The following is a 17,049-nucleotide window of genomic DNA, read 5'->3' as shown; positions in this document are numbered from 1 at the left end:
CAAAGAAGATAAGGAAGGCAGACTTTTAAAATTACAGTGTGACAAAAGCAATTACCTCAGGAACAGCTATTCATCCTAAGAATTTTATAGACATTCGGTTTACTTTGTCTCGAGACCCATCACTGGAACTACACACCTCCTCTCTCAAAGCCAGTCATACTTTACCTGGGGTTGTGGTGACAAGTGGACAAGAACAAACTTCTTACCACAGGAGCTGGTGATCTCTGGATGCACAATGAAGCAGGTGAATATCACCAAAAGGAGTGGTCACAGAAGTGCTAAAAAGGTTCCTATTCAAGCCCACAGGAAAAAAGCCACAGCCCAAAGAGGTACTCACCGTGACAATCTGATTATTTTCTAGTTTAATTATATCTCCCACTTGGACATTCATCCATTTGTCTGTCACTATCCTGCAAGAAAGTGAGCCTTGAATGCCTGCATGCCAGCTCTGAGAATTTCCCTACAGTCCTGTTTTGACAATCAAGGGGGGAAAAAAAGCCGAGATGAACTCATAGCTCAGAGGAGGACCAAACTGCTTTGGGATACTCCTTGCCCAAGAAGTATCAAGAATGGGGCCCATTTCTCTTGATCAGGCTATGAGAGTTTTCTAAAACTCTGTAACGGTATATGTAGATATACAGGCACATAATTTTTCTTTAAGTAAAAGCAATATATGCATATGGTAAAAATACAGTTCAAATAATTAAGAATATAGAAAAAGTAAAAGTAAAGTCTCCTCTCTCTCCAGATTATAGTTTTGTCACTTAGAGCAATTTTTTGCATTTCTTTTGAGAAAGTGTCAATCCACATAATCACATACAAGATACATTTAAAAATGACACACTAGATACATAATTTTCTGTACTTTGCATTTTTCATTTAATAATATATCTGAGAGAACACTTATAGAAGGTGTGGTTCATTTCTCTTGATAGCTAAAAAATGTGGCTTTTAACTAAAGATGTGCTTGTAGCCAGAATTACTGAGAAGTTAAAATGACAGAAATCACAACTCAAAAACCAAAATTTTTCAAAGGTATTAATAACTCTGTTCAAACACATGTGCTCTACAAAAAGGATGCCACTTTCTGGAATATAGACAATTCATCTCAAGTGTTAAATAAATCAGACATTCACTGGCTTACAAAGTCTAACCATTAGGGCCCTGCTTGTGAGCTTCTACTCTAAAACCACTCCATGACAAATTCTTCTGTAATAGTTTTATAAAACCCAAGTGCTCAAGCTCCTTGGGACGTTCATTTGACTAAATTCATTCAGTAATTCTTAGCATTACAAATTTCTTATACACTCAGTTTTATCTTTTCTCTTTATTTCTATAACTTTCTTTCTTTAAAAATTTTGTTTTTAATCACAACTAACTTTTTTACTTGTATCTTATGAGAGGCTTCAACAGATCAAAACACTTGAGGAAATAATCCATCATGAGTAAGAATCAGCAAACACAATAAATAACAGAATCAGATGTCCAAGAACTTCCCATAATAGAATTCTATGATTAAAACTATAGTTCTTGATATGTGTGTACTTAGTCACTCGAGTCCAACTCTTTGTTGACCCCATGGACTGCAGCCTGCCAGGCTCCTCCATCTATGGGGATTTTCCAGGCAAGAATACTGGAGTGGGTTGTCATGCCCTCCTCCAGGGGATCTTTCCAACCCAGGGATTGAACCCAGGTCTCCCGCATTGCAGGTGGATTCTTTACAGACTGAGCCACCAGGGAAGCCCAAGAATACTGGAGTGGGTAGCCTATCACTTCTCCAGTGGATCTTCCCGACCTAGGAATTAAACCAGGGTCTCTTTAAATACTATTTATCCATAAAAAATAATGAAAATTTTCCATTTGCAACAACATGGATGGACTTGGAGAATATTATGCTAAGTGAAATTAGTCAGACAGATAAAGACAAATACTGTATGATATCACTTGTATGTGGAATCTAAAAAACACAGCAAACCAGTGAATATAACAAAAAAGAAACAGACTCACACATATAGAGAACAAACTAGTGGTTACCAATGGAGTCAGAGAAGGGGGAGGGGCAATATATGGGGAGGGGATTAAGAGGTACAAACCATTACATATAAAATAAGCTACAAGGATATAGTGTACAACACGAGTAATATAGACAACATTTTATAATAACTATAAAGGAAGTATAACCTTTAAAAATTGTGACACACTATATTGTACACCTGTAACATATAATGTTGAACATCAACTGTACTTCAATTTAAAAAAATATTTTTAAAATATAAATAAATATATATATAAAACTATAGCTACTGGGTATTGTGTAAGGTCACCATGAGAAAGACTGGACTTCAATCTTGAATTCCCTCAGATTTGTACTTGTTTGTGATCATGCTTCTGCAAACACTGGTCACTTCTCCTTTCATATAATCTCTATTTGTTGAATTCTTCCCCATCTTTCAAGCACAAACATCATCTCTTCTAGAAAGTCTTCCTTGATTTCTTTAGCCAGCTATGATTGCCTATTTTTTATTTATTTCTATGATAATTTTTGTACCTCTTATGATAATCTTCATATTTTGCTTTACATAAAATTATGCCGGTCTCCCTCTATCCCTGCCAAAGGTAAATAGCTCCAATTTTGCATGACCCCACAAAAAACATAAGCATTGACCCATATTTTAGATAGATAAGACCAAACACTACAGCAATGAGGTCAACACCAATATTTTCTTTAGATTGTTAACAAAAAGATGTCCTAACCAAAGGCTACAGTAGAATGGTCAATAAGCCATATAGAATCCACTGATACACTAAAGACAGACGTCTCCATGCTGACCACCATACTGGTAATAACCACTTGCATATTAATATCATGTCATAATTTGTTAATTTCTTTAATATATATTATTTTGTTTTCATTTTTGTAAGCATCCTCTAAGGTAAAGAATATTATTTTCATTTTATAGATAAGAAATATGAGGCCCAGAGAGGGAAGTTCAGGGCATACTAGAAACAAACTCTTCCTATGTCCAGCCCAAGGCTCTTTTCACTGTCCTGAATCACCTTTCCAAACACATCAAGTTTTAGCAAGCTCAGTGCTCTCCCAGAGCTCGTCCAACCTAAACTGGCTTCCCAAGAAGCACTTACCTGCCATTCATCAGCACCAGAACAGAACGATTGTTGACTTGATTATCATTTCGGTGCCTTTTCTAAAATCATACAAGAAAATGTTCAGGAAATAGACATAGAGCAAACTGCATTTAGAAGATTAATATTTTGAAGTATTATTCAATATAGTTCCTTTTCTTTGTAATTCTCCCTTACCCCTGCTTCTTCACCACCTTCGCCCCCTACCCCTGGCCAATTCCAAGTTCTTCCACCATTAAAACCAGACCAAGAAGCCGGTTGTCTCTGAGAAGGTGGGAAAGGAGGTCAGAAAAAGAATCAAGTGAGAAGAAAGAGACAAACTCTTTGTTCTAATATCAAGAGCCAAAGCCTGGGGTGATGAGAACAAATAACTTATGTTGAAAGCCACAGAGGAGAGAATGCAAAATGATGGGCCTACACCTTGGTAGACGGAGGGAAGTTATGTATTCACAAGCATACCAATACCCCTACCCTCAACCACAGTCAGCATAAGAAGCTTCTACCATAGAATGCAATGAGGAAAGAGGAATAGAGGTCTATTCAAAGACCAAATAAGAGGGTAACAAATAAGGGTATGTCCTGATGCTAAGACTCACATGAGTCCCTTTCCTTTCAGTTGAGATTACTCCCTGGGAAGAGGGCAGAAAGAATCCTGAATTGGTTAGACTATTTCTCCTAAAGAGACTAAGTTCTAAACCAGAAGGAACTGCATGGGTTATCCTGAATTGGCAAGTTTAGCTTTCAGCTCTCATTAAAAAAGGGCTGAGATGGTGAGGTGGTGGTTATGAGTTACACTGAGTTTAGTTATGGAAAATAAAGTTATATTTTTGCACATCTGAGTTGTGCCTGAAATTTAAACCACTATATATGTTAACTCTGGGTTTAAAGAGTCACAGAGTTAAACAGCTGGAGAAACACTCTGCTCTTAAACTTTGATATAAAAATCAGAAGGACTCTCTTAGGGAAGCTCCAAGCAGGTCAACATGATGGGCTTCCCAAATCCCACTGGTAGGCACAGCACTGGTTCCCCACGTTCGCCCTCCCATCTGGCTCTGCTGTAAAGGAGCATACAGGAAGCCACGCTGCACTCACTGAGAGCCAGCTTCTCCCACCAAGGCCAGGGAAGGAGCCAGCCTCTGTTGAGTCATGATGTTCTCTAAACCCAGAAGGTTCCTAGCTGTGTGCACCTGATACAACAGAAAGCTGGAGAGGGAAATATGGAGAGTGGGAGAGGAGAACGGGAATGTAGAAAGGGGAAATAAGACCGGAGAAAGCAAGGGGGACAGGAAGAAGGGAAGAGGAATACAGAAATGGGAGAAGGGTGAATGGAGAAAGAAGGGTGAGAGCAAACCCAGAGAGAGCTAAGTGAAAGCAGAGGTGGGTTATGAAGGAGATCAAAGGAAACCTGGAAAAGGTGGCAGTAGGAAGACAGAGAAAGGCCTTGCGTGACCCCTTTCTGGCCATGGATGGCTCACCAGTCTTGGGCTTAAGGGAATCTCATATTCCTCTGGCACAGATAAGGACACAAGGAAAGGAAACACCCGTTTCCTTTCAGTGCTTCCTTCTAGTATTAGGCAGTTCTGGGGAGTCCTTCATGCCCCTCCCTTCTGAGCCTGACTAGGTACAGTGAGGGAAGAGAGGCCCTGGAAGCCACTTCACCATGTCATCGATGGCATCTTTCACTGCTGTTATGGACAGCACCACCATCAGGGGTACCACAGTCGTGTACCATGCCAAGGAGGAGATCTGGGGAATCAACTGGGAGAGGGAAGGGGAGAGAAACATGGGTCAGAAAGCTTAAAGGACAATGTATTTCCTCCCAACCCCCACTCCACCACCATTTTCGCCTCCCTAGATTCATAAGTTCAACAATCCTAGTTGCTTTCCACTGTTATAACCTCCAAATAGCCACCCCAATATAAGCAAACACCTAAAGATGAAAGAAGAGGAGATGATAAATTGCCAACTACTGTCCTGAACTCGAATATCTTTGTCTTGATGGCAAAGAGCCATTCCTCCTCTGATAATGAAGGTGCTGTGGGGTAGGGCATTAAGTGTGGACATGGGAAAACCACATAACCGCCTACACCCCTTCAGCACAAGGGGAAATGAGATGACCCATCTCTCTCTCCCAACTTGTGCCTACGCTGTCCTGCTTCCATGCCCTGTGCTGATGTTCTAAACCATTCTCCTCCCTCGGTGCTCCCATGGGCTAACTTTCTGTCACGGAGGCTGGGACAAGAAGGAGGAATGGGGCTGCAGCTGAGATGGGGGTGTAGAGTCAAGTCTGTGGCCTTTCACGGTTGGGCTGAATGGTGGTCATGCAGCCATGGTGAGGGAGCACCCCTTACTTGGGACTCAGCAACCTTGTCTCCTTCCTCTTGTAGAGGCTTGTTTCACCCCGGCTAATCCTGACCACAGCTATTCTAGGAGACTAGCCTGAGACTCCAGCCATCCATTCTCCTGTTGTCTAAAGAGAGAAGACATCTCTCAGTTTAAGGAGGAGAAGGACTGATTACATGACCTGACCCCAGAGAAGTTGATAAAATACTCTGTGGAAAAGGCCCTAAAAGGTAATACCTGTAGGAAAAGCAAAAAGAGGAAATATGCATTTGCAAGTCTCTGGAACTGTTCAAACAGGTTCATAGGCAAGAAGTTTAAGGCATTATATTTTGCGGTTTTGATGCTATTATCCTGTTAGTAAAAGAACACAAGCACAATTAGAGTAACAAAAGACTCCACCTCCAAGTCTTAACAAAAAGGACCAAGACCACTTCATAAAATAAGAAAAAGCTAATAGCTTCCCAACATAGTGAGGGAAGGGAGGAAGAAGTGTTTGTCTCCAGACTGTCTTTTCTTTGAGGCCTAGAGAAGCCTATGTATGTATGCAAAGATGGCAAGGTTAATCAATATGGGACATTTTTAGGAGGGGTAGGATGTATTCATGCCCTAAGTAGAATTCTTTGTTTATTGATGCTCTTGATAATAATGATGATAATAAAATCAACAGCAATCAAAACTTATTAATTTACTATGTGTAAAGTACTGTTCTAAGCATTTTAGAAAAAGCAACTTATTTAATTCTCAAAACAACTGTAAGAAGGGAGCAATATCACCTTTTCAGGATGTGGAAACAGGCCCTGAGGTTACTTTATTTGCCTAAGACCATCCAGTTACTTGTGGAGTTGAGATTGTACTGTTTCCTGAGCCCCAGTTCACTTGTGCAGCCATCCAAATGCTTTCCTTCCCTAGAATCAGAAATCTTTCTGTTTCATCTTATCCTCTGACTCAAGGTCCTTCTCAGTGCCAAACAGTAGGCAAGTTTGCCATTTGTGTTCACTCTACTCAGAGCTCTCTACTGAAGCTTTTCTTAAGTCTGGCAAACCCATTTTGGTGTGTCTTTACATGTTGCTTTCAGTGCTGAAGGATGTCAGATACCAAGAGCAAATGACTGTCCTTCAACCTTAGCCCACTGAAGGTTCCTACACTGGTTACTTTTAGCACTGGAGAATCACTTGCCCCTTAATTGTCCAAGGGGAGGTCTGAATAGTTTTGGCCTACATCTAAGCTATCATTTCGCTGAGTAAAAATGGGAACTTGCTACCTCTTCAATGCTGATCTCAAGATGTTGACAAGACCATCTTACTTTCTACTTTTGGGTCTTCAGTTGTTTGACCTAAGATGTAAGGGTTTGAATCTAAGAGCTTAGGAAAAGTAGGAGAATGAGACCAAATAATCCCCTAAGGACAGGGCTTCTCTCCCACCTCCTCCATCTATAGGGTCAAACAAAAGAACAAACCTACATGCAGTCCTGGAAAACAGCCGCTGCTAAAGCATGAAGAATCTCTTTCTGGGTCCTACCTTGGGAAGACATCTGAATACTCTTGGAGAACCAACATCTTTTTGTCCTAAGACTAAAACTGGCCTTGGAAGATTAGACAGGCAACCCAGTCAAGTCTTGCTTAAGGTCTATTTCCCTAGGGAAGAGAAGCTGGTCAAATAGCTTAGCGCTCAGGAGTTTAGAGATCCAAGTTAAACCTAAGATTTCTTTGATGTTTCCCCATGACTTTTCAATTAATGATCAATCAAACACTATACATTTCTCAAGGTTTGTTCTGTTCACAGCTCTATGCTGGGCTGTACTAGTAGAGACTGAAAAAGAGTTAAAATCTGTCTTGGAAAGTTCACAGGTGTGTCTTGAGTGGAGTTCTAACTAAATGACCTCTAAGGCCCCTCCCAACCCTGAGGGTAGGTTGTTCTAACATAGAAATGGTTTTCTTTGATTTTAAGATACCCTGAATTTCTTAGTGTCCAAGTCCAGATGACTCTGATACTTGGATCCAAAGATCTTTTGATCTTTTACTTTACTAAAACAGCTGGCTTTCACTATTAATTTTCCATTTGACTTTACAGTTAATGTATTTTGGTTTCTACTTATTTGGGTAGTATTTTTTTTAGAAAACAAAGACAAAAGCTATGCTGATTCTGTCCCAAGATAGACAAATCAGTACTTCTTTACTAACTTGGCAACTAGAGTGTTTTGTTCTACTCTTAAATGTCAAACTAGAAGCAAGATCTTAAGGATGTAGAACATTTGCTAACTATGGAATTCTTGTGTTTAATTCTTTTGACAGGATAGAGATGGTAGATTTGCTTTGGGGTATTCATTTATTTGGGCAGGGATATTCCCTGGCAGCTCAGACATTAAAGAACCCGCCTGCAATGCTGGAGACCAGGGTTTGATCCCTAGGTTGGGAAGATCACCTGGAGGAGGGTATGGCAACCCACTCCAGTATTCTTGCCAGGAGAATCCCCATGGACGGAGGAGCCTGGCGGGCTATAGTCCATGGGGTCACAAGGAGTCGGACATGACTGAGTGACTAAGCACAGCACCTGACTGACTGGTAAAGTGAAAAATAGAAAGCAGAAGGCCAAGGATATAATGAGAATCAGTAGTTAGGGGGTTGAAAAGAGGAAAAGGAGCAGTAGTGGTGGTGGTTTAGTCACCAAGTCATGTCTGACTCTTGCGATGTCTGTGGGATTTCCCAGGCAAGAATACTGGAGTGGGTTGCCATTTCATTTTCCAGGGACTCGTTCTGACCCAAGGATCAAACCCATGTCTCCGACACTGCATGCAGTCTCCTGCATCACAGATTCTTTATCTCTGATCCACCAGGGAAGCCTAAAAGGAGTAGGAATGGAAGAAATTAGAGAAATAGGGAAAAAATGAGCAATGGGTAGGGCCAGGGAAATGCAATGGTTGTTAAGTACATAAGAATCAGTCAAATTTGTTTACTTGTTCATCAATTATTTGCATACGTTTATTGAATTTCATTTATGGGCCAAATATTGTGATGGGAACAGTAGTTACAGAGATGAATGAAATTTGTACCCTTCTGTTAAGGGGTAACAGCTTTTTGGTGAAAGAGAACTAACATTTTCACAACCATATTTAATGCTAACAACCACCATGTACAGTGAACACTTATGTTCTTTTTATAGATGAGGGAACTGAAGATCAAAGAAGTTAAAATAAATAATGTGCCTAAGGAAACAATGTTAGTAAGGAGTAGAGCTATGTTCAAACTCAGAGTGATGCCAAAACCTGCATCTTAGAGCTACTTAGAAAAAGCTTAGAGAGTGGAAAAGGTAGAGAAGGGCCTGTTCCCACAGCCATATCCTAAATATTGTTATTATCCAGAGCCTCTCTAACTCAGAAATCATAAACTAGTATCCTACAGAGACTACTGTATGTATATAGTATATATATATACATGCACATAGATATACCCTATATACATAGTATATATATATATATATATATATATACACACACACTATATATCATACATAGTATATATACACACATCTATACTTACAGCACTATATATTAATATATCTACGTATGCATAAAGTAACATATATGTAAAAGTTGCTTATAATTGTAAAAGATTGGAAACAATCCAAATGTCAATTTGTAAGAAAGTGGTTACATAAATTATGCTATCTGCCTAGGAAGCAGTTGAAAAAAGAAGGAAAATGCTATTATGAAATTATAATTATGAAAACATCTCCAGGATATAACGTTAAGGTTCAGAATAGTTTAAAAAAGTGGGAAAATGAGAATATATGTGTGTGTGTGTGTGCATGGGTGTGTGTATGTGTGTGTGTGTGTATTTGCTTTATTTGCACAAAGAAGCACTGCTGAATATATGATAAACTAATAAAAGTGATTCCTTCTAGGGAGCAGAGATGTGGACAAGGATGGGGTATTGGAGCATGACTTTTAAACATATATCTTTTTATGAGTTACTTATTTATAAATAAATAAGTGAAAATAAACAATCCAATAGAAAATGGGCAAATAGCATTAACAGTCGTTTTCATAAAAACATGTACAAAGGCTAATTAACATAAAAATTATTGCTCTCACTCAAAATTAAGGAAAGATAGATAATGAAATGTCATTTTCCACATAAGAGTCTGTTAAAGATAAAAAAGACTGACAATACCAATTTGGCAGGAATATGGAGAAGTGAGAAGTCTTTGCTATAGATAGAAATATAAATAGATATAACCTTTTTAGAGGGCAATCTGGCAATATGTATCAAAAATTTAGTGTGTTTCATTTTTGATCTGGCCAATTCACTTCTAGGAAACTCTCCTAAAGTATATTCACACAAATGTGCCAAAGTATATGGCGTGTAAAATGGCGTTCATTTAGGACCATTTATCGCAGCAAAACATTGGAGAATTTTTTTTTGGAGGGGGCACCTGGATATAAATGGAGACACTTAAAATATTAATCAATAAGAAACTGGTTAAATCAGTTAAGGTGTATTGATACAATGGAAAACTATGCTACCATTAAATGAATTAATAGCAGGAGGAGAAGATGACAGAGGATGAGATGGTTGGATGACATCATCAACTCGATGGACATGAATTTGAGCAAGCTCTGGGAACTGGTGATGAACAGGGAAGCCTGGCTTTCTGCAGTCCATAGGGTCACGAAGAATCAGACACGACTGGGCAACTGAACTGAATTGATAGCTAATATTGTACAGGGGTTTTTGAATGGGTCTAACTGGCCCTTGAAATACTTAGGTGTTCAGCACAGCAACATCTGTGCAGTTTAAAATCTGTGTATAATTTATAGTTGGCCCTCAGTATCTGAGGTTTCACATCCACAGATTCAGCCATCCTTGGACTGAGTAGTACGGTAGTATATATTCCTTGAAAAAAAATCTGTATGTCAGTGGACCCATGCAGTTCAAACCTGTTATATTCAAGGATCAACTGTAAACAGTTGAAGAGTCTTATCGCTAAGAGTGTACAACGTAAATTATTGTAGTTCTTGGCCTTAAGAGAAAATAGTCAACAAATATGGAAACATGGTTAAAAAATCAAGTAAAAATTATAACTTTAAACAGTAATGTCATTAATTTAAAGCCTTCTGATATTTGATATTCTCAGAACACAATGATGATTCACTGTGAAAAGTTCTGACTCCCTTTTAAAAACTCATAAAGTATTTAAAAGGTAGATCATGCAAGGTTTTTAATAATGATGAAATAAATTCTCAAAACAGAAATAATGAATGTTAATAAATCTTAGTCAAATTGTACGATATGGGTTGAAAATGTTTACAAAATTTACTTCGACACATGCGTATTTGAAATGTTGATAAATAGATTATTCTTAATGTAATTTGTATATATATTTGCTTTTTTCCCTTCTTCTTAGGAATTAGATACACTTAAGCAACAGCTAGATTCACTGAATATGAAAAAAGAGAGCTTGGAATCTGTAAGTATAAAATAAAGTAAAAGTTTTCATATTACTCAGCTGCAAAAGGTAATTCAGTTGAATATATTAATGGAACTCATTCAGGTATTTATTTAGTAGTTTACTAACAGAAGTATAATTTTTTTCCCATTCAGAACTTCAAATATCCTAGTTTAGTAAAAAAGTAGATTCAGTGGGCACAGCAACCCACTCCAGTATTTTTGCCTGGAGAACCCATGGACAGAGGAGGCTGGAAGGCTATAGTCCAAAGGGTTGCAAAGAGTCGGATACGGCTGAGTGATTGAACTGAACTGATTAAATGAATTAGGAAGGTCTACATGTATTATCATAGAAAGATGTCTAAGTGAAAAAAGAAAACTATGAAACTATGCTTTCATTTGTTCAAGCTACAGTATTTCTTTTCGAGGAGCTATATATAAAACCAAAACTTGAGATACATCCTCCCCTGAGCCTAGGTCACTGGATTAATTTGGTTTCTGAGCCCTCACTGCACTAGCCCTCATTGTACAGGAGCTTGAAAGAAAGTAGAACCTATGTTGTAGGATTTACATCTACAAGGAATTGCCTGCCTCATTGATAATGGGGAATATTAGAGGAAAACATCAGCCCCTTTTTGAAATAGCTAGAGACCAGATACTCACCGGGTATCCAAACAGACTGTTAAATTCTCTGTTGTTGGCTTGCAAATACCTCTCTTGTTCTGAAAAAGATGAGAGAAATGATGAGCAGGATGCTCCTCTGAGATGAGCCTGGGATGCTGGCTGCCAGTGACTTCACTAGCATCTCACACGTTCTCACCAACAATATCTGTCCACAAACAGGTGTTTGTCTCTTTGTTCAAAGAATCAAGCAATATGGTAAAAATGGAAACCCTCAAGTGTTCAAGCTTTCTGGAGGCCAAAAGACAAGTAACTTCTGAGGAGCTCTCCACCATTAATGCTTCTAGTAACCCTAGATTATGCTTCCATAGACAACAGGTTGGCCTGCATCAACATTATTGCCAAACACAGAAACCCAATCCTCCTTCATAAGTTAATTACAGCAATAGTTTTAGATACCTGAGGTTCTTTCCAAAGCCAGCCTTTCCTAAATTTGCTTGACTAAATCTGAATTAATAAATCATTACCAGCATCTATTGCACAGAAACCAGTGTGCTAGATGCTGCGAGGAGATAAAAAGATGAGTAAGGCAGAATCCTTACTTCAAGGGACTTGTGATTTAGTGGAGTCAGCCTGATAACAACACATGACAAAATCATCACATCAAAACACACAGATGTCACAAATTATTATAGATCGCTCATTACTGTGTTATAAAACGTCTCAAAAATATAAACTATCAATAGATCTTTCTGTCCTGAATAAAATATTCCTATAGCCTCTTGAATTCTTCATTGGTTCAACAAGCACTTACTGAATTCTTAGCAGGTGTTAAGCCCTGTGTTATGAACATTCATGTACGAGTTTTTGTGTGGACATGTTTTTATTTCTCTTGGGTATATACATAGGAGTAGAATTACTCAGTCATATGGTAACTCTGGTTTTAACATTTTGAGAAGCTACCAAACAGGTTTTCACAGCAGTTGCACGATTTTACATTTTTACTGACAATGTATGAGAATTCCAATTTCTTCATATCCTTGCCAACACTTGTTAAAGACTGTGCTGTTTTATTTTAACTATCTTAGTGGATATGAAGTAATGTCTCATTGTGATTTTGATTTGCATGTCCATATTGACTAATGAGGGATTCCCTGGTAGCTCAGCTGGTAAAGAATCTGCCTGCAATGCAGGAGACCTGGGTTCAACCCATGGGTCACAAAGATCCCCTGGAGAAGGTATAGGCTACCCACTCCAGTATCATTGGGCTTGCCTGGTGGCTCAGCTGGTAAAGAATCTGCCTGCAATGCGGGAGACCTGGGTTCAATCCCTGGGTTAGGAAGATCCCCTAGAGAAGGGAATGACTACCCACTCCAGTATTCTGGCCTGCAGAATTCCATGGACTGTATAGTCCATTGACTAATGATGATATTGAGTATCTTTTCATGTATTTTATTGAACACTTATATGTCTTCTTTGGAGAAATGTCTATTCAGATTCTTTGCTCATTTTTAAACTGGGTTAATTATCTTTTTATCACTGAACTATGGGTTCTTAATATGTTCTGAATAGAAATTAGTTATAAGTGACTTGCAAATATTTTATCTATTTTAAATGTCATTTTTATAATGTACCAAATTCTAACATATTGAATATAATTGTGGTTTTTTATATATAATTATGGGTTTTTTTAAGCCTCCTGCATTAGCAGACAGGTTCTTTACCACTAGCGCCACCTGGGAAGCCCCTAATTATGGGTTTTCTATTAAGTTCTAGTCTATCCATCTTTAAGAAAAAAATTTTTAATTGAAGTACAGTTAGCGTATAATATTGTGTTAGTTTTAGGTGTACAGAAAAGTGATTCAGTTATTTTTATATATATATATGATTTTTTCAGATAATTTTCCATTATATGTTATTATGAGATACTAAATATAGTTCCCTGTGCTATATAGTAAATCCTTGTTGCTTATCTATATTACGTATAATAGTTTTTATTTGTTAATCCCATACTCCTGATTTATCCCTCCCTCCATTCGTCTTTTAAATTATGCAACTTTTAATACAGGATAGAGAGTCTTCTATTTTAACATTTTCTTGGCTATTTTTCTTTTAAAAAGTAATTAATTTGGCTGTGCTGGGTCTTAGTTGCGGCACGCAGGATCTTCAATTGTGGCATGTGAACTCTTAATTGCAGCATGTGGGATCTAGTTCCCTGATCAGGGATCGAATCTGAGCCCGATGCATGGGGAGCGTGGAGTCTTAGCCACTGGACTCCCAGAGATGTTTCTTCTTGGCTATTCTTGTCTATTTTCTCTTCTAGGTAAACTTCAGAATCATTCTGGCCAATCTGCTTAAGACTGGAGTTTTAATTAGAGATGAAGACAAAGAAAATTTGATTCACTAGATCCTGGGGATGGAGTGAAAGTGGGTTATTAGAAAACGCAGAGTTCCCTCCCATGGGAAGTACAGTCAGGTCTGGAAAATCACACTGCATTTCTCAGGGGGCTAAGATAATATGCTTCTGAAAGCTGAGGAGAGAGCCAGTGACAAAACAGGGACTTTTATGGTTCTTCATGTAATTTCCTTTATTTATCGTCTGGTTGTCAGCAAAAACTACTAAAGATCATGAAACCAGAACAAGACTAAATTTCCTATAGAAAATATCTAAGGGGCCAAAGTCTGCACATTGGGCAATGATTGAAGTTCAGAATTTGCACAAATTGCAGGAAAGGTGAAACTGGGATGTTTAGTTTACCCAAGGATTTAAATATATAGATTATACATATGCAGATTTGGAAACTACACAGATGAATTTGGAGACAGATGACATTTTTGCACTATTAGTCAACCCCCAATTGAATAGCATACCATATCCCAGGAGGGAGACTGGTATGCCCCCAGGAAACCACTTCTTTGTACATGGTGATCACATCTGTACAATGACCTTGCTAACAATACATAGATTCAAGGGATTAGATCTGATAGACAGAGTGCCTGAAGAAAAATGGACATAGGTTCCTGACACAGTACAGGAGGCAGGGATCAAGACCATCCCCAAGAAAAAGAAATGCAAAAAGGCAAAATGATTGTCTGAAGAGGCCTTACGCATAGCTGTGAAAAGAAAAGAAGTGAAAGGCAATGGAGAACAGGAAAGACGTACCCATTTGAATGCAGAGTTCCAAAGAATAGCAAGGAGAGATAAGAAAGTCTTCCTCAGTGATCAATGCAAACAAATAGAGGAAAACAATAGAATGGGAAAGACTAAAGATCTCCTCAAGAAAATTCAAGATACCAAGAGAACATTTCATGCAACTTCAGTTCAGTCGCTCAGTCGTATCCGACTCTTTGCGACCCCATGAACCGCAGCACGGCAGGCCTCCCTGTCCATAACCAACTCCCTGAGTCCACCCAAACCCATGTCCATCGAGTTGGTGATGCCATCCAACCATCTCATCCTCTGTAGTCCCCTTCTCCTCCTGCCCTCAATCTTTCCCAGCATCAGGGTCTTTTCCAATGAGTCAGCTCTTTGCATCAGGTGGCCAAAGTATCGGAGTTTCAGCTTCAACATCAGTCCTTCCAATGAACACCCAGGACTGATCTCCTTTAGGATGGACTGGTTGGATCTCTCTGCAGTCCAAGGGACTCTCAAGAGTCTTCTCCAACACCACAGTTCAAAAGCATCAATTCTTCGGCACTCAGCTTTCTTTATAGTCCAACTCTCACATCCATACATGACTACTGGAAAAATCATAGCCTTGACTAGATGGACTTTGTTGGCAAAGTAATGTCTCTGCTTTTTAATATGCTGTCTAGGTTGGTCATAACTTTCCTTCCAAGGAGTAAGCGTCTTTTAATTTCATGGCTGCAGTCACTATCTGCAGTGATTTTGGAGCCCAGAAAAATAAAGTCTGACACTGTTTCCACTGTTCCCCCATCTATCTGCCGTGAAGTGATGGGACCGGATGCCATGATCTTAGTTTCCTGAATGTTGAGTTTTAAGCCAACTTTTTCACTCTCCTCCTTCACTTTCATCAAACGGTTCTTGAGTTCTTCTTCACTTTCTGCTATAAGGGTGGTGTCATCTGCATATCTGAGGTTATTGCTATTTCTCTTGGCAATCATGATTCCAGCTTGTGCTTCCTCCAGCCCAGCGTTTCTAATGACGTACTCTGCATATAAGTTAAATAAGCAGGGTGACAATATACAGCCTTGACGTACTCCTTTTCCTATTTGGAACCAGTCTGTTGTTCCATGTCTAGTTCTAACTGTTGCTTCCTGACCTGCATACGGGTTTCTCAAGAGGCAGGTCAAGTGGTCTGGTATTCCCATCTCTTGAAGAATTTTCCACAGTTTATTGTGATCCACACAGTCAAAGGCTTTGGCATAGTCAATAATGCAGAAGTAGATGTTTTTCTGATACTCTCTTGCTTTTTTGATGATCCAGCGGATGTTGGCAATTTGATCTCTGGTTCCTCTGCCTTTTCTAAAACCAGTTTGAACATCTGGAAGTTCATGGTTCACGTATTGCTGAAGCCTGGCTTGGAGTATTTTAAGCATTACTTTACTAGCGTGTGAGATGAGTGCAATTGTGTGGTAGTTTGAGCATTCTTTGGCATTGCCTTTCTTTGGGATTGGAATGAAAACTGACCTTTTCCAGTCCTGTGGCCACTGCTGAGTTTTCCAGATTTGCAGGCATATTGAGTGCAGTACTTTCACAGCATCATCTTTTAGGATTTGAAATAGCTCAACTGGAATTCCATCACCTCCACTAGCTTTGTTTGTAGTGATGCTTCCTAAGGCCCACTTGACTTCACATTCCAGGATGTCTGGCTCTAGATGAGTGATCACACCATCGTGATTGTCTGGGTCATGAAGAACTTTTTTGTACAATGCTTCTGTGCATTCTTGACACCTCTTCTTAATATTGTCTGCTTCTGGTAGGTCCCTACCATTTCTGTCCTTTATTCAGCCCATCTTTGCATGAAATGTTCCTTTGGTATCTCTAATTTTCTTGAAAAGATCTCTAGTCTTTCCCATTCTATTGTTTTCCTCTATTTCTTTGCATTGATCACTGAGGAAGGCTTTCTCCTCGCTATTCTTTGGAACTCTGCATTCAAATGGGTACATCTTTCCTTTTCTCCCTTGCTTTTCGCTTCCTGTCTTTTCACAGCTATTTGCAAAGATAGGCACAATAAAGGACAGAAATGGTATGGACCTACCAGAAGCAGAAGATATTAGGAAGAGGTGGCAAGAATACACAGAACTATACAAAAAAAGATCTTCATGACCCAGATAATCATGATGGTGTGATCATTCACCTAGAGCCAGACATCCTGGAATGCAAAGTCAAGTGGGCCTTAGGAAGCATCACTATGAACACAACTAGTGGAGATGATGGCATTCCACTGGAGCTATTTTAAACCCTAAAAGATGACGCTGTCAAAGTACTGCACTCAATATGCCTGCAAATCTGGAAAACTCAGCAGTGGCCACAGGA

At 39.0% G+C, this 17,049-nt stretch overlaps 1 protein-coding gene across 23 annotated transcripts in view; it reads right to left on the bottom strand.

The window, feature by feature from the left end:
* LOC145512981 (phospholipid-transporting ATPase FetA-like) overlaps positions 1 to 17,049 on the bottom strand; it is a 96,888-nt gene that overhangs the window by 47,124 nt on the left and 32,715 nt on the right. For 15 of the 23 annotated variants that reach the window (XR_014058991.1, XR_014059052.1, XR_014059005.1 and 12 more), the window contains 5 exons: positions 11,592 to 11,650; positions 5,722 to 5,835; positions 4,801 to 4,899; positions 3,142 to 3,203; positions 338 to 410 (listed from right to left, as the gene is read on the bottom strand). Coding sequence is in view for 9 of the 23 variants with exons in the window: in XM_081507870.1 (XP_081363996.1) it covers positions 338 to 410; positions 3,142 to 3,203; positions 4,801 to 4,899; positions 5,722 to 5,835; positions 11,592 to 11,650 (407 nt within the window). In the remaining 14 variants the exon portion in view is untranslated. The remainder of the gene's footprint in view (positions 1 to 337; positions 411 to 3,141; positions 3,204 to 4,800; positions 4,900 to 5,721; positions 5,836 to 11,591; positions 11,651 to 17,049) is intronic. The other 8 variants (XM_081507923.1, XM_081507949.1, XM_081507937.1 and 5 more) reach the window with 2 other exon arrangements.

Source organism: Giraffa tippelskirchi, chromosome 1 (genome assembly GCF_054371585.1).
Source record: "Giraffa tippelskirchi isolate mGirTip1 chromosome 1, T2T-mGirTip1v1.2.pri, whole genome shotgun sequence".
Classification (NCBI taxonomy): Eukaryota; Metazoa; Chordata; class Mammalia; order Artiodactyla; family Giraffidae; genus Giraffa; species Giraffa tippelskirchi.
Note: the sequence above shows the minus strand (reverse complement) of the source record. Positions and strands in the feature narration are given on the sequence as shown.